The 26356-nt window shown below is 44.0% G+C and overlaps 2 protein-coding genes across 8 annotated transcripts in view; one reads left to right on the top strand and one right to left on the bottom strand.

Annotated features, from left to right (window-relative positions):
• Positions 1-18856, top strand: part of Cog7 (component of oligomeric golgi complex 7) — a 94951-nt gene extending 76095 nt beyond the window's left edge. Inside the window, exons 14-18 of one of the 5 annotated variants that reach the window (XM_063226662.1) lie at positions 6167-6250; positions 9683-9797; positions 15800-15943; positions 18070-18141; positions 18258-18365. In XM_063226662.1, coding sequence (XP_063082732.1) covers positions 6167-6250; positions 9683-9797; positions 15800-15943; positions 18070-18095 — 369 coding nt within the window. In that variant the 3' untranslated portion in view covers positions 18096-18141; positions 18258-18365. The other 4 variants (XM_063226660.1, XM_063226659.1, XM_063226658.1 and 1 more) reach the window with 4 other exon arrangements.
• A 4400-nt stretch (positions 18857-23256) lies between these two features.
• The window catches only part of Scnn1b (sodium channel epithelial 1 subunit beta), a 64229-nt gene continuing 61129 nt past the window's right edge, over positions 23257-26356 (bottom strand). For 2 of the 3 annotated variants that reach the window (XM_063225353.1, XM_063225354.1), the window contains 3 exons: positions 25629-25690; positions 24312-24387; positions 23257-24087 (listed from right to left, as the gene is read on the bottom strand). In XM_063225353.1, the coding sequence (XP_063081423.1) occupies positions 23707-24087; positions 24312-24387; positions 25629-25690 (519 nt within the window). In that variant the 3' untranslated portion in view covers positions 23257-23706. 3 annotated transcript variants of the gene reach the window in all.

The following is a 26356-nucleotide window of genomic DNA, read 5'->3' as shown; positions in this document are numbered from 1 at the left end:
ACAGACCAGAACAAATTAAATTCAAACTAAACAGGGCAGTAAGACTACTGTGTCTTTTAAATCCTGATACACTATTAACAATGACCTCTGCCTTTTTTAATAGTGTATCAAAGCTATCTATACTAAAGACTATAGCTTACTGCCTCTGCCTCATGTCTGCTACTCAACTTTACTGCTTTAATTTGTCCACTTTACTCCCCCATTCCACTGTCTGCCCCATTCATTGAGGCCTCTCTGCCACTGTTGCTGGAATCCTGGTATCCCTTCCTCTCTTTCTCTGGATTGTCCTTCAGCACTCTCTGTAGAGTTGGGTTGGTGGCCACAAACTCCCACAGTTCCTCCTTGTCTTGGAAGCATCTTATTTCTCCGTTAATTTTGAGAGAGAGTTTTGATGGGTATATGAGTCTTGGTTGCATATTATTTTCTTTCAGGACTTGGAATATTTCTCCCCATTCCCTTTTTGATTTAAGAGTTTGTATTGATAAGTCTGTTGTTATTTTGATAATTTTCCCATTGTAAGTAATCTGCTTCTTTTCTCTGGCTGCTTTTAATATTCTGTTCTTTTGGTGGATTTTTGGAATCTTGATTATTATATGTCTGGATGTAGATCTGTTTTGGTTGTAGGTAGATGGTTTCTGTATGCCTCTTTTATCTGGATATCATTTCTTTTTGCTATACCTGGGAAATTTTGCTTTAATATATCTGTGAATATTCTTTGTATTTCATTTTTAGTTGCTCCTGCTTCCTCGCTCACATGCTTTATTCTTAAGTTATATATCCTTTTGTCATCTTCTAGCCTTTGAATCGTTTCTTTCTGGTTCCTTGTTATTTTTACGAGGTCTTTTCTTTCACGATCATATATCATAAATCTCTCTTCAAGTTTCAAAAGGCTAGTTTCTGTCAAGGCATTTTGCCAGTGTTCAATGGAGTTTTAGTTTCCTGGTAATCTCTTTGGATCTATTTCATGTATTCTAAATTATGTTTAAATTCTTCTTCAGAAGTTTCTCTTTCTTTTCTGATTTCCTCAGTTCTTCCATCTGTGTTCTCTTGGGCGGGGCTTGTCATTTCTTTAATTAATCTCTTTATATCTTGCCTCACTTGGATCAGGAGTACAGTTTTAAATTCATCTATGAGGTCATGGAGGTATTTTTTTTTAATTTCGGCTGATGCTGTGTCCAGTATTGAATGGTTACTGTGCTTGTTCTCTTCAGTGTTTATTTTTCCTGGGCTTATTTTCTCATGTTGGGCAGCTGGAGATTTTTTTTTTTTGTTTCTATCTCTTGTCATGTTTCTGGTTTCTTTCAGACTGGAGTGTCCTGGGTTCTCTGTCCCTCTCCGTATTGCTTAGGGCCTTTCAGAAGTGTGCTGACTTGAGTTTTTGCTGCCCTCTCCAACTTGCTGTTATCTGTGGTAGGCAGGGATGCAGGGACAGTGCAGGCTAGCCTCCAGCCTCTGTGCCAGTCAATCCGCAGATTAGGCTGTACTTTGTGGATGTCACAGAGTCTTGACTATTTTGTATCTGCTTATTGGGTCCCAATCAGAGGCTTGGTTCAGCCCCAGCAGATCCTGCCAGTTCTCTCTGTGCCAGAAGTGGCTGACTAATGTCACTGTGGCACAGGGCTCTGCCCAAATCCCAGCTGTCCTCTTCCAGACCTCTCTGTGCCAGGAGCAACTATCTAATGTCACTGGCAGTGGGTCTGCCCAATTCCAAGATGTCTTCCACTAGTTCTCTGTATGTTGCTGACGCCATCACAGCGCTGGGCTCTGCCCAATTTCAAGATGTCCTCCACCAGACCTCTCTATGCCATGTCTGATGTCATGGCGCCGGGCGCTGCCTAACTCCAAGATGTCCTCCACCAGACTCTCCGTGTTACTGATGTTGCCATGGTGGTGGGCTCTGCCCAATTTCAAGATGTCCTCCACCAGACCTCTCTATGCCAGGGGCGACTGTCTGATGTCACGGTGCCGGGTTCTGCCCAATTCCAAGATGTCCTCCAGCCAGCCACAGCAGCTGCGGGACCCAGTCCCTAGTACTCACCAGGACTCAGTGCAGGTCTTCCTCTTGAGTCTACTGCATACTACGCCACTTGCCTTCACTGCATTCCCGACAAGTGGCAGAACAGTCAGAAAACTGCACAGTGTTCGGCTTTGGAGCTCCAGAGCTTCTCACAATCTCCTCCAGTGCAGCCTGGTAGCCCTGGCTGCTTCGCGGGGTCCTGGGTCTCAATTTTCGGCAGTTGCCAAAAGCCAATACAGCTTTTCCTATTGGATCCACTAGTCAGTGTGCTGCGTTAAAGGTGCGGGATTTGCAGACTCCTGTTATCATCCATCGCAGTCTCAGCATGACCTTAAATTCTCCAGCTGCGCTGTCTTGGTTAATAAGAATCATTATCCATTCATCTGGCCCTCTCCATGTTGTCATATTCTAGCATCTAATATGATTTCTCCGGAGAGACTCTCTGCCCAATCCCCTAGCAAGCCACCATTTTTGAAACCACATCACTTAATTTTTCACTTTTGACAAGGCACTATGTGCCATGGGATCCTATAACTCACTTTATTTCCAGACTTGTCTGGTCTTAAACTCACTGTGTAGCCCAGCTGTGTGTCAAAGTCTTTTTCTCTACCAGGAAAGTTTTCTGTCATGATGTCTGTGAACATTTTTTAAGTGTCATTTGTAGTATCTCCTGCTTGTTCATTGACTCCAATTAACCTTAAGTTTATTCTTTGTCTCTAACAGTTGCTGGGTTGATTTCTCACGGTCTCTTGCTATTTGAGAAATCTTTATTATCCTGGTTACTCACTGAGATCCTGTCCTCACACTGGCCTAGTCTACTTAGAATATTTTTAATGCAGTTTTCCTGCTGGATATCTACTTGAATCTGCTTCTATGGATTCCATTTCTTTCCTGTGCTGAGCTTCCATAATTTGCTTAAGCTCTTCTCTTTTTTGCCTGTGTCTACTCTAACATTGCTAAGGATGGTGTATATTTTGAGAATCTCTATGGTTATCTGAGAGATTATTTCTGATTTCATTTTTTCCAGGGCTTAATTTAATTGCTTTGTTGTTTCCACTTCAGAAAGTCCTGGTGGCGTCTTTTGAATTGTCCTACCTCATTGCTCCCTGGATTTGCCTTTGGTGAACTGGATGGCTGGGTTGCATTTTGCTTAAGTGTCTTCTCATTTTCTTTTCTCTTTTTTAGTTTAAATTCTGGAGTGATGCTTACAAGTTGCCCATGGTCGGTAGGTAGTATTCAGAACCCTTAGGTGATGATTACTTCTGTGAGGTATCTTCCAGGTGTAGCTGGTTTTTAAGTTTTGAATCTTTGGAAGATCTTGTTGGAGTGATAAGTTGTTTGGCCGAGTCCCTGGTTCTTTGGCACTGTGCCACCATATTTTCTGTGACTCTTAGTTAATCTCAGTCATGGATTATCAGGACCAACAGCTGTTTAAAACAGTTATGTCCATAGTGTTTCAGTGTTGTCCTTGGGGTTAAAATGTAAAATGGATTAAAGAGAAAATAGAGATGTGGAAGAAGAGAAAGAGATTAGAAGTAAGGCTGGAAGACAAAGGGGTAGGGATCATACCAACTTGGAAAAACTGGTGCAGAAGACCAAAGATGGAAGCGATTAAAGGAATAGAACAGAACTACACCCACAGAGAGAGTAGGAACCACTGTCACACTCATTAAAAAAAAAAAAAAAAAAAAAGGAGAAAGAGAAAAGGAAAAACAAACAAAATAACAAAAAACAAACAAAAAGAAAAAACCAAATAGTCTATTTCCAGGATTCTCTTGTTTCACTAGTAGACACTCTGTTGAGACAGAATCCTGAATTGTGCCATTCTATCCCAGAAAGTCAGCAGTTGCTTTATGGCAGAGTAGTAGATAGATAACCTCAGCAGGCCTGCCGCGAGACCAGACTCACTGGGCTTGCCGTCATCTAAGCAATTTCCACAGGTCTGCATCCAGCTGGGAGCTATTAGAGGAAGCCAGCAGCAATTCCGGATTCTGGGCTTATCCAGTATGTCTCCAAAATGGTTCCCAGCTAATTGCAGTCTTCCTGTGGTAGGATTGAGTCCTCTGCACTCAACACCAGCCAGTACAGTCATCCATATTCGCTGCTCCCCTCCACTGCCGTGTCTCTCAGCAGGGGCCTCTGGGGTCACCAGCCATCACTGACACTGTAACGTAGCCATCCCTAGGTTCCAACAGCTCCTCTTGTGCACTGAGTCCCGTCTCAGAGTGAAGGTTTCGCCGGCTACCACCTTCTTCTTCATTGAAGTTTTTATTCTCTCTGTGGGCTTCAGTTCACACTTTAGATTCTTCCTGGATCCAGGGGACCTACTTCTTTCCTTCTTGTCTTCTTCATGATGCTGTATTCCAGCCTCTAGATGTATGAAAAGAAAATAAACATGCCCTGCAAAACCAGTTCAGGGCTACTAAAATAGGAAAAGGAGTACACCCTACAGAGTGAGAGCAGAGCAGTATGAGAGAGAGCACTGTCTACCAAATCTTCCTTTAGTCACCCTGAGCTTTTGCTCTCCACAAGTGTATAAAACCTTGTGCCTGGTGCTGAGATCTGTCAGGGGAAGCTTGTGCGTGTGTGTGCATAGGGAGGAGAGGAGAAGTGAGAATAGGCTAGGAGATGTGGAGGTGAACAGGGAAGGACTATCCCAAGATCTTACTTACCCAGGTAAGTTTCTGGGAGCAAGGAGCAAGCTTTCTTTTTTTTGGTCTTTTTCCTTTTTATCGGTATCGGGGATTGAACTCACAACTCATAAATGCAAGCAGGCATTTATGCCGCTGAGCTAAATCCCCAGCCCCTGGAGCAAGCATTCTCTACAAAGCTTAGCAGGAGACACTATTCATCAAGGTACTCAGTAAGCATAGATAGTTGGAGTGTTCCTTCTCAGTGAATTGGGAGTTAAGTAGAAAAAATACAAGATATTTTGAAGTGAAATAAGCAAGAAGAAGGAGTCTAGAAAACTAAAGTTGCAGGGGCAAGAGTAGGGATGAAAGGATCTCATCTCCAGCAAAGAAAACGAGACGGAATCAAGTTGGCACTGTGGGGAGAGACGAAGGCTTACCCTGGGCAGGCAGCCCAGGGGTGGATGTGGTCATTCCATTCCCGGAATGCTACTTAAATGTTCAAGCAACCAAATCGGGCATCAGGTGGCTGATGAGAGCAGTTTCACTGTGACCTCAGGGGTCACTCCAGAGGCCAGCCAGAAAGGGCCTTATTTTCCAGGCTGGCTTTTGGGCGGCTCAGGTTGGAACTGAGAAGCTAGATTTCTGTGCCAGAGTGTACCATGCCAAAGTTGTAAGCGCATATGTCCTGGTGATTTACCTACTTACTGGATGGAGAAGCTCACATGGTGACATCAGAGACATTTCCACTTTAAGTGGCAAGAGCTATGTGCAGGTACTGAGGTTCTCCCCCAACAGAGGGCTCAGAGCAGACACAGGGCAGTTGTTGGAGTCTGCTTCCCCTCCTTGTTCTTTTGAGTTTGTATTCAGTCAAGAAATAGAGCCAAAAAGTAGATAGAAATAAAAGTAGTAGCTTTAGCATGAGGCAGAGTAATTTTGGTGACTGAGATTGGGTTGTTCCTGCCACAGACTCAAGACTTTCTGAGCTTCCCTCCCAAGCTCAGGGGGTTTCACACTGACTTTGAGGAGAAGTTTAAGGTGTCCTATCCTCTTCAGAGTATTGAAGGTCAGGGTTAGTAGAGTTACCTACACTCAGTAGCTTTTTCTATGGTGACTGATGACCATCATGTAAGGAAACTCAGACCAGGGGATATCTGACCCTTTTTCACATTCTCAATGAGATAAGCTAGAGGAATTGGTGCCCACCCAGTAAGTAACTAGGCTGAGAAGGTATTCCTATTTGTGGGTTTGCAGAAATTCAGAGAAAGACACACACACACACACACACACACACACACACACACACAGATACAGATAGACAAACACTGCTTTCTCTAAGGTGGCCTTTAAGAAGCCTTGGAGGTAAGAAATCCCTGGCCTGCTGAGTGCTGCTAGTTCAGAGGTCAGCTCTGACTACAGACTGTGCCCAATGACAAAGACCATAGTATTTGTGTCCTTCCTCATGTCACCTTCCAGGGCTGCCTGGCTGCTGAAATATTAACAGCTTCTTCTTCCCTAGAGCTGGAACACAGCCGGCATTGGAGAAACCCTGACCGAAGAACTGCCTGCCTTCAGTCTCACTCCTCTGGAGTACATCAGCAATGTAAGTGCCTTTGGGTGCTTCTCCAGGGTGGTCCTCACAGTGCAGACCTCACCTTATTTTTTTATTCTGGCCCTCCTAGGTAGGATACTCATTACCCCATCGGTGCTGACCAGACTTTGTTTTTGGATAGTCTACACTCAGATCTCAGAGTTGAGGTGGCAGAGCTACATAGCAATTTCAGAACCTAAGATGTTCTCACTCCTTCTCTGTCTCTTCCAATGTGAGACTGGCCAGTCTGTAAGGGCTCAGAGCTCAGTGTCCAATAGGAAGTTCTGATTTGGGAAATCAAGAGGCAGGTAGCCAAATTTTTCTCCATGACTTTTCACAAGAGCAGCTGTATGTGTCAAGTTCACCAAACATTTAATGCACACCTACCATGTGCCAGGCTCTGTGCTTAACCTCACAGCAACAAGACACATCTCTTCAGAAAAACTGCTGTTACAGAGGCTTCATATCAAAAGAGCAGAGCAAACCTACAGGGAAGCAGGGGCACTTGGCCCTTTCTTTCCCATTCACCTCTAGGAGTTGATGGTCATCCACATATGGCCCTTCCTTCTATTCCTTTGTGCAGTCCACTCCCCCAGCTCAGTTGCTCTGAAGTGCTGGTGTGTGCAAGAAAGACTCTATTCAAGAGTAATATACTCTGAAGCATGCATCTCTCACACGATGGGGAAATTGTGGGTGTTCCTAGATTATCTTTCCCTAGTGCTCTTATCTCAGAACACACCCCTTATCTGAGTTATGCTTCTGTTGTAATAGATACAGAGAAACTGAGGGAGTAAATACCGTAGAGCTTGAAGTGTGTGGCAATCCTACTGTGGAGCAGTGGGATGGGGCATTCTGCCCTGTTCCTCTGGAACATTGTGGAGTGCAATGGCAGACACCTTCCTTCAGCTTCCTCTCCTGTACTGATGAGCTGAGAAGATATGGGCTGGTTCTTATAACCAGTGCAAATAATCATATTTTTAGGATCAGGACAGTATACATTATAGTCTCAAGAGATTGAGAAAGATGATGTTGCTGAAGGGACTTGAGAGTGATTTTAAGGTTGAAGAAATTGAAGTTCAGCGAAGTAAGAAGGGGTAGGATGTGTCTCCGGGTTACAGCCTTTCTGGTCTGCTGCAGCCCCCCCGAATTATAGGTGTCATTGTGTCTAGAGGCTGATGACCTAGACTCCAGAAAGGAGCATGTGTCATACTTGCATTGGTCACCTGCAAGGACAGTGCTGTGAGAGTTTGCTACCCATTTGTGCATATCCCATGATGCTAATTTCACCTTCACAGCAGCCCTTTGATGAGTTCTTCCTTAATTCAGAGGCCATGACAAGAAGATTCTGACAGATTATGTTGCCCAAAATTGCAGTGATAGAGCCATGACTCAACCTAAGTCTGTCAAACCTTAAAGCTCTACATTTTTCTTGTGTCCGTGAGTTTATCCAAGCAGGATGTCAAGAATGATCTGTTGAATATATAAGAATAGTAGACTAGGCATGGTGGCACACACCTGTAATCTCTGTTCTCAGGAGGCTAAGGCAGGAGTATTACTTCAAGTTCAAGGCCAGTCTGGGTTACCTAATAAGTTTAAGGCCAACCTGAATGACATAGTGAGACCTCATCTCAAAAAACAAATAAGCAAGCAAACAAAAAAATTAGTTTGGTGTGGCAATTAGCATCTTTTCCTCATTGATTTCCAAAGAATACTGTAAATATCAACAAGACTCCCAAGCAAAACCTAGAGCCATTCTGTGCCATCTAAGGCCAGTTAATTGATGTCTCTGATGCCAGATTATTGAAAATTTGTGTCTAAATGACATTTTTCCTGTTGATGACTACCCAACTCCCATGAGCATTAAGTGTAAATATGACTCCTCACTCCCCTGAGGAGTCAAGTATGAAGAAATTTAATAATAACTTATGTGCCAGGCATAATATTGAGGAAGCTTTATTTCAAATAAAACTGGCTCAGTGGAGTTAGCCAAAATGTTAGTTACAGATGAAAGGTATACCAAATACAGGAGTGTGCTAGCGTTTTTGCACATAGTAGGTGCTCAAGAAGTGCTTCTTGAATGGAATGGAACAGTGAGGAAATTCCAACACCAGAGAGCAGCATCCTTTGCTTCTTGCAGACTTGTGGGAAGATGATACACATGTTACCATTTTCAAGTGAATGTACAGTGGTTGCTGTTATAAGTGGATTAAGGGGCCACTTGCCTAATTTGATTGAAGGATTATAACAGTCAATAAATGAAAAGAAAAAAAGACATTTATTTTACCATCTGTGAAGCTCTTTAGAGCAAGACCAACTAAAGAATTGTTTGTTAGTACTGTGCACCACTGGATATTGGGGCTTACCATAGCCAGCCTGTGTTAAATGGAAACAAAGGCAGAGCTTTCCCAGAGCTGTCTGAGATGGGTAGGTTTGACTCTGGACATCACACTCTGAAAGGAACGTGCCATTTTAGAAATGGTGCATGAGGCCAGATTGGGAAGATCTGACTTTGATGCCCTCTGGCTTGTAGCTTGCAGAATTAAGTGTCAATAACATGAATGTCATGGAATAATGCCAAAAACCAAAACCAAAAGGCTCAATGATAAAAATAAATGTATTGTTATAATCCAAAAATGAACTTTATCTTGGGATAAAGCATATACTTATTGTAAAGCATGAAACAATTATGAATTGTAGTAGAAATGGGCTCTTAAAATATACCCATATGACTGTTTCAGATATATCTGACAAGCATGTGGCAAATACTGTATTAATTGTAGGGACTTGAGAGTGATTTTAAGGTTGAAGAAACTAAAGTCCAGAGAAGTCTCCATTGTCTTACAACCTTACCTTTTTGTAATTCCCATCAGTCAAAGTTGGGTTTTTTTATTGGTCAGTCTTTATTATCTAGCTTGTATTATGAAGCAATATTAATTTTCTCTCCAAATTGATTTGTAATTATAAATTGCTGTTTTTAAACAAAATTTCTTCCTTTTCCTGGTTAAATCATCTAGAAGGGAGAGAACCAGATCAGATCCAGGGGACAGGATTTGAATTCTTGGCCAGCTTCATACTTGTTGACATTGCCATCTTACTGAGTTTTCATCTGTAAACAGTAATAACAACTCATATTTACATAGTGCTTTAAATTTGACAAAGCACTTTAGCCTCCATTACCTCATTTGAGGTAGGTTGTGTTGAATGCATTCCAAAACACTAAAGCCATTCCTGAGAAGGATGAATCTACAGTCTTATGCAAACTACCTTTGATTTTTTTTAAGGTGTTACTTTAAAAAAAAGTCTTACCACACACCTGTGTTCCTCCCTCCCTCGCTCTAGTATTGCCTCCCACTCGTGAGTGCATAGACCCAGAAGTTTTGTCTTTCTGCCAGTTGCCTTCATCTGAATGTCCCTCCTGAGCATCTGTGTCTTCTTTTGTTTCAGATTGGGCAGTACATCATGTCCCTGCCCCTGAATCTTGAGCCATTTGTGACTCAGGAGGACTCTGCTTTAGAGTTGGCCTTGCATGCTGGAAAGCTGCCATTTCCTCCTGAGCAAGGTGAGAATGGGCAGAGGCGAGGGGATGGTGGGCACCAGAAGCCCCTTAGAGGCTTTTAACAGCCCTGCCCCCTCACTACATACATCTCCCCAAACTTCCTCTGAAACAGTTGTCAGAATATTAAATGGGAACTAAGAAAGAGTGAGCCGTGTGTACCTGTGAGGTGCATGGGCAGGGCAAAGTTCTGTGGGCCTGGGCTAGGGACAGAGCCATCTTAACTTAGCTTTGCTGTGTGCACAGTACTCCTGGGATGTATGATGAGGTTCCTGCAGGGACTCCCCAGACCCCTGGGCTGGAGAGGCAGTGGCAGGAGAGCTCAGTCTCTAGCGATTGGTGATGGTGCTGTGAGGTCACGGAAGTGTCCCACCCAGTGCTCACTCTCTCTGCTCCCTGACATGTGGGTCTTATGCCATGTAAGGTGCTACCTCCTGAGACAGCAATTTTGCTCGTTATGTCAAAAATCAACTCTTTGACACAAAGGCAGCGTTTCGTTTCTGAGGACCTTATACTTACATCTAACTTCACAAGGCTTCTTGCTCTCTAAATTGGTAAGGCAAAATTGTGCATAAATTTATGTATTTATTTATTTATGGTACTCATGAACTTGTGCTTGTCAGGCAGGCACTGTGCTGCTGAGCTATATCCCTGGCCCCTATGAATTGAAATTCTTCCTTTTTTTTTTTTTAAATTTGGGCCAGCCAGATCTCAGCAGGAACTACATACTTGCTGATCAAAAGTTATCTTAATTCTGCCGGGTGTGGTGGCTCACACCTGTAATCCCAGCACTCGAGAGGCTGAGGTGGGAGGATCATTGCATGTTCAAGACCTGCCTGGGCTACAAAGTGAGCTCAAGTCCAGCCTGAACTGCATAGGGAGACCCCATCTCAAAAAAGACAAAAAAAAAAAAAAAAATCTTAATTCTTAACACTGGGCATTTTAGGTTCCTCTCCAACCCTCCTTGTTAGGTTGAACAAATTAAAAAAATCACTTGCTATTTAAGATTTAGCAGTTCATAGGGAGTTGCAACACTGAAGAACAACATCAGCTCAGAATGTTAAATAGAATCATGCTAAAAAATATCCTGTGTAAATGCAAATAAATAAAAAGAAAGCTGGATGATTGTATTACTATAAGATGAAGTCACTTTAAATCAAAGGTATTACTATGGGACCAAAACGATTCTTTTATGTTGCTAAAAGATGGATCTCATAGTGAACCTGTAACAGTCACACACCTTTCAGTGTCAAGTAACAGCACTGAAATATAAAAAGAAGCAGCTGTCAGATAATGTGATAAGTATTTGGCAGAACTACATTACCTTGAAGAAACATTTCCTTTTTATATTTAACAGATAAAAAAAAGTAATAAAGAAAGAATGAGGAATTGACCTGAGTGAATATCATGTGTCTGTAGTCCCGGAAGCTAAGGTGGGAGGATTGCCTGAACCCAGGAGTTCTAGACTGTCCTGAACAACATAGACCTCATCAGAGAGAGACTGAGCAGGATAATCAGCATGCTTGATTTAATCAACAAATCAAACTTTTTATCCCCAGATAATAGACATTATTGTCAAATTCTCATAAATCATTTGCAAAAATGTCATTAACAAGCTGGGCGTGGTGACAGGAGGCTGAGGCAGGAGGATCACTGTGAGTTGAAGTCCAGCTGGTGCTACATAGTGAGTGCAAGGCCAGCCTGAACTACATAGTGAGACACTATCTCAAAACAAAAACAAAAATAAACATCCAGAAAATGGCAGTGTTACAGACAAAACTTCTGTAAGGTTCATAAGATCATAAACATGAAGGACATGCATATTTTTTTTAAATGACAAGTTTTTACAGGTTAGACTGTAAAATGTAAAACTTGCTAAGCTAAAATATGAGTGACTAGTAATATAATCTTAGGAGTAAGGAAGGGGAGACCTATTTTTACATATCTATATCTGTATCTGATTTGTATCTGTATCTGTATTTTTGAGGCAGGCTCTCACTATGTAGTTTAGGCTGGCCTTAAGCTCAGTAGGTAGCCCAGGCTGACCTTGAACCCGTAGTGATCCTCTTGCCTCAGCTTCCCCAGTGCTGGGATTGCAGGTGTGCAGCACCACATCTGGTGAGATCTTTTACAGTGAAACTGTAGAGGAAGTTGAAGAGTAAATGATAAACTGGAAGAAGTAGCAACATTTATGACCAGCGGTTTTATAAAGGTTTTACCTATTAATTTAATAAAAAAGATGAATGCCCCATAGAAAAATAAGTAAATAACATGAAAGCATTCACATAATCTAAAAGAAACATGAAGACATGTTTAACTTTATTAATCTTCAAATAATTGCACATGAGAATAGATATACTATTTCATAAATGATTGAATTGTATATATACATACAATTAGCCTTCTATAAGAGTTCCACATTTAAGAATTCAATCAACATGTATCAAAAATATTCTGAAAAAAATTAGGTTTTTACTAAACATGTACCTTTTTTTCCTTGTCATGACTCCCTAAACAAAACTGTAACAACTATTTGCATAGTGTTTGCATTGTATTGGGTATTGTAAATAATCTAGAGATAATTTAGTAGGAGGATGTGTATAGGTTACATGCAAATGGCAAATCATTTTATATAAGGGACATGAGCATTTTGGTACTTGTGGTGGTCCTGGAACCAACTGTGCACAGATACTAAGGGACACTGTATTTATAGCAAAATGATTATATTTAATATTGGTAACAATGAAGGAAACAGTTTAAATTGTACAGTTTGAATTTTGGGATTGTTACTTGACGTAAGGTCAAAGGCCTTAATGATATGCATACATTTTAGGTTATACACTCTGTTAGATAATTATGCTAATAAAGTAATTACAAGTATGAATCAGTGAATCACTTATAAAAGTTATACACTGAAAAATGAGAAAGTATAAATTAGATTTTATTAGTACATCCATACAATAAAATACTACACAGCCATGAAAGTATTATAAAAGACTATTTAATCTCTTGGGAAGATGTTCTCAGCATATTAAATGTGAAGATTGGTTATAAAGTCATGTATGTGGTATGAATCCACTTTAAAAGCTACTTTGGCTATAAATGCAGGAAGAAGAACCTAGAGAACTATAATTTGGCATGTTCACTTTAAGAAAAGCTTTCCATTTCTAGAAAAAGCAATGATGTTCTTACTATCCTCTGGTCCATCAAGTTTTATTCCTAGATATAGACCCTAGAACCTCTCCACATGTATCCTACATAGCTCTAGAAGGATCTTCATAGTGACTTGGTAATAGCTCCAGTCTGGAAGCTACCCATATGTCCATGAACAATAAAATGAATAAAATACATACTTTATAGTATGGCAGTGCAGTGACACCATATATCATATGAAAAAGGAACAGACTGTAGATATAAAACGACATGGATCAATCTCACAGTCACGTTGGTGAACCAAAGAAATGAGACAAAAAGAAGCTACAAAGCTAGATAGCACACTTGGAGTTCATGTGTGGGGACAGGCGGTGGGTAGGGTAGGAAAAGGCCATCAGGCCTGGGTAGTGGACCCTGTGTGTGTCTGTAGGGGCATGTGAAGCTCCTGGGCACCAGCATGTACCTTTCTCTTTCTCTTTCTCAAAAGGTATTTCATGGCATGAACTTTATGGTTATTCTTTAAAATGTGTGGTCCATTTTATATACCATATGTACAATGTAGTACCTTATGATTTAAACAAAAAGCAAATGAAAGATAAGACCCTGTTGATGGAGAGTAAATTGGTAAAGCTGTTATCTTTATAAGGAATCAAAGTACACCCACCCTCTTGGACCCAATAGCTCCTGGCCCACATGTTCATTCTAGAGAAATCTACATTTTTGAACCCACAGAGGTGCACAGGAGGATCTTTGCTGTATTGTTTGTAATGGCAAACAGTTCAACACAATGCAGATACTTCTTACCTGGGAAGTAATTAGGTATTATGTGATGTCTCCATAATTTATACATTTTCTTTATAAGAAAGGAGAATTATTTGTACTTAAAGTAAGATCTGCAAAAATATTGTTAAGAAAATAAGGTGCAAAATAATGCATAATAATCTTTATGTCTTGAAAAACCTTCATTTCATGCATTACATATTCATGTAAAAGCACGGAAACAGGTCTAGAAGAACATTTCTGCCCTGAGAATGAGGCTACTGTAGGCAGAGAGGGGGCAAAGGCATGAAGGGCATTTCCTTTTACTCATTAAATTTCTGTACTGTTTGCATTTTTTAAAACAAGAATATATTTTTCTGTTATGTGTAAAAATACACATGTACCAAAATGTCAATAATCATTATTGAAGGGCTACGAGGTTATATTAACTGATTTTTTTCACCCATTTACTAATGTAATTTTTCAGTTTTATTTATTAATGGAAGTTTTTAGGGATCAAACCAAGCCCTTGTACAGACTAATCATACATTTACCTCTGAGCTACACTCCCGGTTCCTTAATATGCCTTTTACATTAAACAGTTTTTTCCATAGGAATTTAGTACACATATACAGAGTAGTCCAACCTCAAGAATAACTTCTTGTTTTTATATTCCCCTCACTTTTTTTTTGGTGGAGCAATTAAATCAAATCTCAGATATCATATTATTTCACTCATAAGTGCTTTATTATGTGTCACTTATTGGTAATGATTAATTGTTGGCTCAGATTCCAAGAAGCTTGTGATACCATTATACTGTCTCGTGCATCATATCAGGAAGAACATAGTGTCCTCTTGTCCCACTAAAATACATACGGATACAGTGAGCATGTAATTGTTTTTACTCAAGCATTCATTTACTCATTCACTTAACAGAGGCTTACTAATTGTTTACTGTGTGCTTGGTACTGGGTGGGGCAGTGTTGAGAGGGCCTAAGCACAGAGTGAACCTCAAAAATGGTTGAAAACATAAGAACACCAACAGCAGCCAATCCAGGTATGTCTTTTTTCTTTTCCCCATCTTGACATTTTATTATGACAATTTTTTTTTATTTAAAGAGAAAAAAACCCAAAACAAAACAGTAAAAGGGTACAAGTAATACAGACTTTCAAGAAAAAACATATACAGTAAGAAATCACTAGTTAATAGATTACATATTGTCATCTTAGAAATAGTTGTTCAAATTACAAAATTAAAGCATACAAAGTGGACATTCAAACAGTGAGATTGCAAACAGTTCTGTTCAAAATTGGAAAGAATTATACAGTGAACATCGATATGCAATCTGGTAATTTCTAGCATTTATTTATTTATATATATTTTTTCTTAATTTCTAGCATTTTAACCTTGCAGGTTATAAGAGCCAGATGGTCACTAGCCAATAGGAACTAGTGGCTTAGGTTAAATAGTTTTTTCTAAGGGATACAATGAAGGTTTTTCTAAGTCCTTTGCCCAGGACTTGAACTTTAGTAAAGTTATCCTAGAGATCTGTCTGTCTGTCTCCTCTCTGATGCATGCATGCACAAACTGAGTTATATCACAGTCATTTGTAGGAACCCTCAGAACTATGTCCTTGTCCTGGTCATCTTCTTCAGTGGTATCACCAACTGACTGTGTGTGGGCCAGGAAGTGCTGAGAAGCAGGAATCAGATCTGGGCCAAGGAGGGAAGTGCTGCCCAGGGTAGGCGTCGAGCTTGCAGTGGCTCTGGGCTCCCCCACTCATGTTCATCTGTGACTGGTGCAGACTTTGCTCACATAGGAAGCACCCACACTGTGGGGTGTACTTAGGTAGAGGCTGCCTTGGGCTCACTTGCAAATGGCTATGGTCTATTCCTTAAATCATAGGCAAAAGCTTAGATCAGGACCAGCAGATAGGATTCCATTATCTCTGTTTCTGGAGTTTCTTTCCCATGGAGACTAGATCATATATGGGTGTTCCCTACAAGCATGTTTGTGTGCACAGCCCATGTTGTGGATCAGGCTGCCCAATAGAGTGAGTTCCGTGTGTTTTGGGTGACTTTTTTTTCTGTTGCAGGGGATGAGCTGCCTGAGTTGGACAATATGGCTGACAACTGGCTGGGCTCAATTGCCAGAGCCACGATGCAAACGTACTGCGATGTGATTCTCCAGATCCCGGAGCTGACCCCACACTCTACCAAGCAGCTGGCCACAGATATTGGTGAGTACCCAGGGGCCAGGTGGAGGGGAACTGTGCTGCAACTGTCGTTGCCCCCTCGGCCTCTAGAAATTTATCCCATGGCTCCTTTTACCATCAAGTCTGGGTTTGGCCATGAAGTCAATTAAAAATGCAGATTCTCCAGGCCCTATCACAGTGATTCTGATTTAATCTGTCTACATATATTTTGAATATTGTTGAGGGGGATTCTGCTAAGCTTCTGTGAGGCTGAGACCCATCAAGGAGAGCTTCAGTGAGCTGAATTGCAGTGAGGGAGCAGCAGGCTGTTCCTGGCCTTCTGCACCACTGATATGAATAATTACTAACTACCACCTATTAAGCGCTTTCTGCATACCAGGCATGCCTGGCACTGAACCAGGCCCTCGTGCCCTCTGCCTTGTGTAATTCTGTGCAGTAGGTGCTCTTGCGAAACAAGGCCTGGTGGCTAAGTCCACTCTGTTTCCGTCAGCATCCAGCCTGTTCTCCAGTGAGAGGGCCATGTGTACTTTTTGCTGCAGGCCCTCACTGCTCTGAGCTGGGGATGCTGCTGGCAGGTGGAGAGGAATCTCAGGTTCCAGGTGTCTTCCTACTGTTGCTTGTCCTGAGCCCAAAGCACCTCTAAGAGTGGTAGAGAGAGTGGGGAAGGAGCCTTAAAGATCAACACCCTGGGGACCAGGCAGCATTTTTAGCTGACTGGCAGCAGGCTGAATTGGCTAACTTCTGCCTCATTTTGCAGCCAAAAGGTTAGAAGTGAGCGTTACACTTCAGATTCCAGAGTGGCGAGCCATGGGGCCAGGCTGGAAACTCAGCTTTCTTGATTCCCCAACCCTCCTCTTTTCATAGTCAGCTCTTAGTAGTTGTCAGAGGAGCAGCTAGATTTTTTCCCATTTCTCGGGGCCCAGCATTAAGAGAAGAGAAACGAGGAAATTCAAATGTCATGATTCCCTGTTAGCATGGCCAGGAATATGTGGCAGAGAGCCAGCTGGAACTAGGGAGTGAAGTGGGATTCAGGATGGCCCCTAGATTTTAGTTGTTGGTGTTATTTCTGCCTCCTACTCTGTTAAGCTCTAGATTGATTTGTTCACTCATTCAGCATTGATAGAGCACTTACTGTGTGCCAGCCATAGTGCCAAGTTTAGATAGTTCCTTTGCTCACTGCATTTATACTGTAAGGGAATGAAGCTAAGAGCTGGGAAGGTAAGGCTAATGTGTGAAGCTGCCTGGGTGAAAGACAGTGGAGGTCTGTAGATTGCACACTTACCTGGAAGACATTTAACTTAAGCACTAACACAGAGAACAGACAACTCTGCTGGCCAAGCAAAAAATGTCATGGTGGGTCAGATGCTCCCATTTACAGCATCTCACTGAGGGTCAAGCGGAGCTCATGGGGTTAATGGTAAACTGGTGAAGGGGAAGATGCCTTCATGTTTGTACCTCTTCCCTGGAAATCAGCTTATCCTGAGTTGACGTGAACCAAACTGGACACTGCTACCTCCAGGGCCAGCCCTGAGCCGAGATTCACAGAGAAGATCCAGGACTTTTTGGTCTGGTCACGGAGAAGAGATAAACCTAGGCAGTGATTAGAAAGTAGCAGGGGATACCCTGGGCAGTGTCTCCTTACAGTCCTTCAGAGAAAGATGAAGGAAAAGCTGGAAATGACCGGAAGGCCTGGGTTGTGTTGCCCAGGAAGGAGGATCAGTAACTCAATCAGTTATTGATCAGTAGTGCGATCAGATTGCTTTGGTGTCCTTTGTCCCATTTCTCTCCACCTTTGCCACCTGCTGAGTTCTAGCTGCATCAGCAGGTGGGGGCTAAGACTTGCAGGTGGAAAGACTCCTCCCTGGCTGGGTGGGTTTCTCCTCCACTCTACAGGGCTAACCAAGTAGCTTGGTACCAGAATCCCTAGTGCCACCTTTTAGAGTGGCTGACCCTAGAGTCCTCTTTTGGACATTCTCCTTGACTTGCTGTGGTGGTGGACTCAGAAGTTAGCCCTTTAACTGGTTCCCTGAGGAGTTATCTGGGAAGCACAGCTTGCATTATACCAGGCCTCACTCACTGCCTTTGTCATCATTGTAAAGTTCTGTTGGGAAGGCTTTGATAGCTACTCAGACAAGCCTGTGTGTCCCTAGCCCCCTTGGGTTCTTCACATGCTTAAGGATACACAAGGTAGCCGGCTGGGAACCCCAGAGCATCAGAGATGGGTGAGTTCAGCCATCTATCATACTGGCACAGAAGGCATGGGTGTGCCTGTGTGTGTGCTGCATGTGTACCTGTGTGTGCTGATGAGTGGTGGTGGTGTTGCTTGTCCTTTATTAAGTGAGAATTCCTGGATTTGGGCCAAGCTCACAGTGCAGTTTACCCTGTTGGAAAAGCCCTCCAAACAAAGGCCTATCTGCTGGAGGCAGAGCAGGTGCCCAGTATTTGGGAACCAGAAGGCTGCCCTCTTTCTTACTCGAGGAGACCTTCGGGGCTTCACCCAGCATGCTGCTGAGTCTGCTTCCTCCACACCCTTCAGACTATCTCATCAACGTGATGGATGCCTTGGGCCTGCAGCCATCCCGCACGCTCCAGAACATTGTGACGCTCTTGAAGGCCAAGCCTGAGGATTACAGGCAGCTCAGCAAAGGCCTGCCACGCCGCCTCGCCACCACAGTGGCTGCCATGAGGGGTGTGAATTACTAACTGAGAAGAGGGTCAGGGCTGGTGCCCTGCAGCTGTGGTGACTCCAGAATGGACTCCATCTCAACAGCCGCCAACGACTCAGTAGAGTTTGCTCTAAAAGACTTGGATTTTTCTGTACAGTCAAAGCAATATTATAAACAAGAGGTATGTGACTTATTAGAAAAGACTTTTCAGGTGATTTTTTAAAAAAATGACTTCATCCTTAAGGCAGAATTAAACACAGAAATGAAAGAAGTCTGTTTTGTCCCTTCCTTCTTCAGTAGATATTTGAGTGCATCCCCATGCCACCACCCAGTACTAAGTGACTGGGACATGCCTGTAAAGGAGGTCAAGGCCGCACTGTGTGAGAGAGGGCACAGGAAGGAGAAGCAGTGAGTGGGTGAACAGGTAAAAGAGCCCAGGGAAAGGGTGTCAGAGTGGAAGATGACACTGCTTAGAGAGTGAGTATCCCAGACCTGAAGGGTGAAGTTGAGCAGCATAGAGCTGTGTGGGAGCCTTCCAGCCCAGGATATCTAAAGCCCTGAGGCATGTCTAAAGTCAGCTGCAGCTGCTGCAGTGGAGGGTGTGCCTGGAGGGAGGGAGGAAGGAGGAGAGGAAGTGGGGCCAGAGCAGATGGGTCTTGCAGGCCATGGTCAGGATGTGGGCTTTTACTTTTTCATTTCAAAAGTCTATGGGATAACAGGTATTGGTGGCACACGCCTATAATCCCAGCATCCTGGGAGACTGAAGCAAGAGGATCACAAGTGCAAGCCTTTCTGAGCAATTTAGTAGTTAGTGAGACTCTCAAAATAAAAAATAAGTTCTGGGGATGTAGCTTGATGTGAAGGCCCTGGATTTAATCCAAAGTAATGCAAATGAGACAAAACAACAAACCATCACATGATGTGAATTTTGTCCATTTTTTCCTCAGTATCTTCTGTTTAGATTGTACCTAACATAAGTAACAGAAAGTAATGTCATTTGAGTGACTTAAGCAAATAGGAATTAATTTTTCTCAAGAATGAGAAGCCAAAGAGTGAGATCAGGGGACTGGGCCAGGAACTGATTTAGTAGCACAGTCAGGAGCATCAGCAGCCTCTGCAGTACTGATTCTTCCTGGTGCTGGGTGCCTGCTTGGCAAACGTGACTGTTTATAGCTGCACGTGTTGCACCCGTGTTTAGGGGAAAATGTGGGGAGGGGATGTGAGGAGCAACTCTGTCCTAGCCATCCTTGCTCACCTTCCTCTAGGCTGTACTGTTTCTTGATGACCAGGTTCATCCCCCAGCTGCAAGGGATGCTGGAAGAGTGGAGAGCAGGCCCAGTTCTCAGCCTGACGCTATTGGGCCCAAGAACTCCTTGCTGCAAAGCTGTCTCACACGTTGTAGGGTGCATCTCTGTGTGTCTGGATTTCACTCACCAGACAACGGTACTACAAGTCTAGCTATGACAACCCAAAGTGTCTCCACGCATTGCCTGAGGGACAAATTACCTCAATCCTGGGGAATACTGGTTTAAGCCAATCAGGATTTAGTGCCTGGGCTGGCCCAGTGGCTACCTAAACACAACTTGTTTTCTTAGCAAGGGAGATGGGGAATAAATGCAGTATCTGTCACTGGGGCCATTGATTGGAATTGAGTACTTCTTAGGTACCAGGGCCTCATTGCACTCACAAAAGCCCTGCCAGTTGGAGAGGTTTAGGATCTTCCTGAGGTTGTTCAACCACCACATGGCAGGAGTGAGGTTTGGAAAGGGACTGGCGACTGTGACATCCACACTGTTAGCCCGGTGCCTGCAGCTGTCTTTGTGCAACATCTAGGAGCACACAGCAGGACCCCTGAGCCCAGAAGTCAGCCTGCTCATGCCATACCCTACCAGGCTACCAGGGCTGGTATTCCACTGGGGCTGGCCTTGCATCCTAGGACCCAGTTTGGCTGGTCCTGACACAGGATGAACTATAAATCCATGCTAAGAAAGATACTTTGGTTTCTTGTGTGGTGGGTTATAGGTTTGGGTAGGAATTAAGCTAAGAGTAAATGACAGCTAGAAACCTAGACAGTGACATGTGGTGCTGAAAACTGGAAACTTGTGGTGGCCTTTTTGCTGCTGTTGTAAGAACCACTAGGCTTTCGAGAGAATAGGCTTGGGCTGGATTTGAGGATTCACCACCTGTCAGCTGAATGATCCCAGAAAAGTCACTTCTTTGTGCCACATTTCCTAATCTGAAACAGGGGTCAAATAAGACTCAACTAGGATTATTCAACCAGCCATTGAGATACAGTGAGGCGACAGCATGTGGTAAGTTCATGGTCAGTGTTTGTTTCCTAGTTCTATAGCACCTGCAACCCAGCTTCCCTTTTGGACTAGAGGTAGGAATTAGAGAATTACTTCTCTATCCAGGTCCAGAAAAGAGGGATGCTGGGATGCCTGATTCAGAGTTAGGCTTTAGGTGTGGAGATCACTGTTCCATAGCTTGGTCCTCCATGATGTTCCCCCAAGAGCAAGGAATAGCACACTTCCAGTTTCACACATCCATAGGCAACTCCACAATGTCTCAGACCCTTCCAGGTGTCTGTCAATTGACCTCCATGGATTCACCCAGAGTGGGCCAGTCAGCCACACCCATCCCCATCACAGTGACCAGTTCAAGATAAGCATGTTGGCCAGGTGGATCCAAATTAACCCCATCCTTAGAGCTTTCATTGGAACCCTGGAGGGAAGTTTTCCTCCCTCTGTTGCTAAGCAGAGGGAGATAGGCTGGTCGAGAGATGTACAGAGATGTTTGGGAAAAACAGTAGGTGGAAAGAATCAATTTCAGAATACCTTTAAGTCAGACACAGCCTGGACTAGGGGAACCGTGCATGCAGCTATTCTGGGGCTCGTAGGGCTTTTACTCTAAGAGCTAGTAAATACTTTTTGTAGTTGAATCTGGCTTAACTTGACATGTGACCAAGGACGGCAAAACAGGCTGATAATAATTGTCTCATGGCCTGCTCCATAATATAGTAAGTGTAAAAGCTCTGTACTCCTGTAAGGGACTGGTATTATTTTAACCATTGGCACCAACAGAGAAGGGTCTTGCTCCTAGCTCGGTTGCTGTCTTAGTCTGTTGCTGTTGCTATGATGAAGTGTCACAGAAAGCATAATTTATTTAGCTTAAGGTTCCGGAGGCCAGAAGTCCAAGATACTGAGGCTGAGATCTGGGGATGGCTTCCTGCTGCGTCATGACATGGTGCAAGATATCATATAGCAGGACACAGCAAGCGTGTGAACTTAAGTCTCTCTTCCTCTTCTTATAAAGCTGTTGATACCATCATTGGGCCCCCACCTCTGACTGTAATATCAGTTACCTCAAGACAAAACCTTCTAACACCACTAACATACATATTTGGGGATTAAGTTTCAAGACGAGTTTTAGAGACCTTCAAATCATGGCAGTCACTAGAATAGTGACCTTGAGTACCTTACTTTATCTCTCTAAGCTTCCACTTACTTCACCTATAAAATGAGGTGATATTATTTTCCCTGGTTTGAGGAAAAAATGAATGAAATAAAGACTTGTAAATCGCTTAGCATGGGGCCTAACATGGCAGGTACTTGGTAGTGTAACCATTGTTTAATAACAACAGCAGATGGTGGTAGTGAGTGTGTGACATCTATCACTGCAAATAATGAAACTGGTAGTCAAAGGTGGTAACTGCCAAGAGTTGGATCCTGAGCTGGGAAACCCTCGCTTCTTAGCCCCCAGCCATGTTGCCTTGGACCAGACTGCCACAAACTGTGGCACCACCTGCAGGGCTCACCGTGGACACCTGATGGGAGATCAGAGAGTTTGTCTTTCAGACCAAGCAAATCAGCTTATCTTTAGCAGCAAGTGTGAGCCCTGGAGGTGAGCAGGACTTGAAGCCACATCTCCATCAAAACTGGGGTTCTGCTAGGCGGGTAGAAGGGTGCTACAAAGCTCGGCTCTGCACTGCTAGATCTTTTTCTTTGGGAACAGCTCCCTATCTCCCAGTAATGTTTTACCATATTTATCAATGAAAAATCTAGGACACTCAGTTAAATTTGAATTTTCAGAAAAAACTAAATGACTTAGTATATCTCAAATGTTGCCTGGAAACTTGTACTAAAACACTGACTTCTTATCTATCTGAAATTCAAGATTAAACAGATTGAATTTTATCTGACGATCCTAAGAGCTGTGTCCTCACCAACCTTATGTGATTTTGCTGGGTGCCAAAGTAGCTGCAGGTCTGAACAGATATATTCAGGTCTGACCAATCCAAGCAGCCTCTCCAGCTAGCCCTGCTGATTGGTTCAGAGACAGGCATGTGATCCAGTTGGGAACCAGTGAGTGTCAACCTGGGATCTGGCAGTAGCAGACAGGCTGAATCATTTGAATGCACTGAGACTACTTTGCATAAGCCGCTTTGAGTCTCTCTGGCCTTGCAACCCAAAGAAGCATGATGGGTGGCACTGAAAAGCCATTAGGCCCCTGCTTCAGAAACAACTTGAAAGGTACTGTAAAATCACAACAGAAATTTGCCCCTTAGACTGCCTAAGAGACATTTGCTCTCAAACCAGTGTGAATATTTTTCCAGCCCCAGGCATGTGTCAGGATGCTTGACTGCCCAGGCTGACAAAGAAAAAAGCTCCATTCAGTGTTTTCTACTTTTATTTTCCAAAACAAAATGTATGTCCCCCAGCAAGCCCTTCACCTGATGCTTTTCCTGTGGTTGTCCTCACAAACCCGGTTGCTAGAGGCCAGCTAAGCCAAGTGGAACGGACAGGACAATGTGCCTGCCAGTTCATCCCTGGCGCTAACAGTCCTGGAAATAGCAGGGAAGTGGCCAGCCACCATGGGTTTCTGTGGTCTGGATGGCAGGGCAGTTGGTGTGCAGGAACCAGATGAGAACTGTGATCTGCAGAGACATTGGCCTGGGAATGGCCAGTGACTGACGGGCTCTCAGTAGAGAAACAGGCTTTGACCTTGGGCACATATGGCCCCGGCTCTTTGGAGAGGGCACCATAGAATGAGGTGCTTAGCCGTGGTCTCAACTTCTTAGCTTCAAGTTCTTGAGCTGCCTGGGGTGGGCAAGGATGAGCTCTAGATGGCATCTCCTTCACTCTCTGACTCAATTGTGTCCAGTGGCTGCAGCCGCAGGGAGTCATAGTTGGGGGGTGGGGTGCCTGGGATAGGCAGGGTCTGCTCATCAGGGTAGGCCTCCACGTGGGGGCTGGGGTTGGTGGTATCTGGCTGGAAGCCAAAGTTGGTGTGGGCCTCCACCAGCTCAGCCACAGTGGGTGGTGGGCCAGTGTAGGCAGCCTGGGCTTGCTTCTGCCGTAGGCCCTTGAAGAAGGCCACCAGCTTGATGATGGTGATCCACATGAAGTCAATGATGATCTCCCCAAATTCAATGAGGCACAGCACTGAGCCCCCCATCCAGAAGCCAAACTGGCCACCCAGATTTGAGAGGAGCCAGACGATCTGTGGAGAATGGGGAGCTGAGGCCCTGGCTGGGGTAAGAGTGGCACAAATTCTTGCCTCTAGCCCAGCCCTGGGAGTCACTGGGCAACAGACTATGGGTGGGAAGTGGAAGAGGTGACCATCTGAGCCCACGGAAGTAACCTGGCACTGCTTTAGGGACCTTCCTAATCCCTACCCTCAGGGCCAGGGGTGAGAAGGGCAGGATCCGAGCCTCCCAGACTCACATTATTGGCTGCTGATTCCTCAATGGTGCGGTAGTTGAATTCTTGGAAGTAGATATTGAGCTTGACAACTCCCTTCCTGAAGAAGGCAGCAAGAAGGGCTGGAGCCGAGGACAGTCTCTGTGGGACACACACACACACACACACACACACACACACACCCCAAAGGGCAGCCAGAAGGCCATACCCACCCTCCTCCTTCTCCTCCTCCTGGGAGTAAGAGTGAGCAAAGGCAGCCAAGGACATGTCCTCCTCCATCAGTCATTGACCCATCCACCTGTGCCTCTGCTATCCACCCTACTACTCTTCCATCCATCCATCCATCTATCCATCCACACTCCATTCACTCCAAGGAATGATGAAGTCCAAACTAGAACTGAATGTGTTCTCCTTCTCATCCCCTCTGGGTCTTGGGGGGCCACTACAGTATCTCTACTCAGCACACATTTCATAGATCTCCTTTTCAATCCTATTTCTACCACTTCTGTAAAGGATACTCTGGCCTGAGACCCCAAAGATCAGTTCTGAGCTGTAGGTGTAGCTCAGTGGTAAAGGACTTGCCTGGCATATTCATACTTATAATCAAGGCCCTGGTTTACATCCCTGGTACGGAAAAAAACAACAATCCTGAACTCTTCTCTCCTCAGATCTGGAGAGGCCCAGTCCTAAGCAGTGACTTTGCAAAATGCTGCAGTCTTGGGTACATCTGATAATGGTACCTGGGGCAGAGGATGGTGACCAAGTAGAGGTCCCCCTCACACCTGGGGGTCTTCAGAAAGACCTTGACATCTCACATTTTGGGGATTTTGCCCAAACTATGTCTTCTACCTGGACATTGTTGCCTCTTTTTTATGTATTTACTTCTCAAAGTCCCTACACAGACCTCCCTTTTCTCTCAGGTACTGAGGCTTCCCCTTGCCACTCCTACAAGGGAAGGACCTGTGCAGACCCACATTCCTATAATCTCTTTTTAATCTGCTCACCTCCAGGCTTCCTGGTGGTGTGGCTCTTGAGTCCTTATGCTTAATATATGTTAGTGTTAGATGGATGGATGGATGGATGGATGGGCAGATACATGAATAGGTGGAAGAATGAAAGGATGGATGGTGGAAGGGTGGGTAGATGGACAGGTGACAGATGGAAGGGTATTTTCTCCTTCAGGACTCTGAATCCCCCTTGGCTACCTTTGCTCCTTGTCACTCTCAGGCCCTTTTCCTGGAGCTGGCCAGTAGGAGGAGGTATCTGATACCTGAACTCCACCCAAGGCTCTGGTTCCTTCTCTTTTGTGCCTTCTCAGCCTATCCCAGACTCCAGGCTTACCTGCTCAAGGTGATGTTGGTGCTGTGGTCTCGCTCCTGAGACAGGACGTGGAAAATCCAGTCCTAAAACCCAAGACAGTAGCTGAAGAAAGTGTCACCTACACCTCACCTCCCAGTCATGGCCCTTGGCAAAATAGAGCACAGCCCAGCACCTCCCAAAGCCCTGGAGGACCACAGGCTGGGACAGGAGGCAAGAAGAGTATCATAGTGGGAGCTGTGCTACTGTTAGTAGAGGAGGGTTTCCACCTCAGGCCAGTGCACTTGCTGTTCCCAGAGTCCTCGCTGGCTCTGCCCACAGCAGGCCCAGCCTCTGGGTCTCGGTTCAAATGCTGCCTTTTAAAAAGGATTTTCCTGACCCCTGAAGAGGCTTCCTTTGTCACTTTCCCATAATCCTGTCAATTTCCTTCATAACCATGACCATACTTTGAAATTATTTCTATATGTGTACAAGGGGTGGAAAAATGGTGAATGTTTAAATTAAAAAATGTGTTACAAAGGAACATTGCCACTAAATGCCTCAAAATATTTCCCCTCACTTCTAAAGCTTATTGCATTGTTCTTTCCACTTTGTGAAGCAGTTCTCGAAGTCCTCTTTCCTGAATGGCTTTAAAAGGTTCGCGAGAAATACACTGGGTTCTGCTGCTGATTGTCATCCAGTGGGAAGGCAAGCTCTTTAACACATCCGGTGTGTCCTCATTAACTTATTCACCAGCTCTGGCACCGTGTAAC

Source organism: Cavia porcellus, unplaced genomic scaffold, assembly GCF_034190915.1.
Source record: "Cavia porcellus strain 051 isolate PalLab524CR breed Dunkin Hartley unplaced genomic scaffold, mCavPor4.1 scaffold_16, whole genome shotgun sequence".
Classification (NCBI taxonomy): domain Eukaryota; kingdom Metazoa; phylum Chordata; class Mammalia; order Rodentia; family Caviidae; genus Cavia; species Cavia porcellus.
Note: the sequence above shows the minus strand (reverse complement) of the source record. Positions and strands in the feature narration are given on the sequence as shown.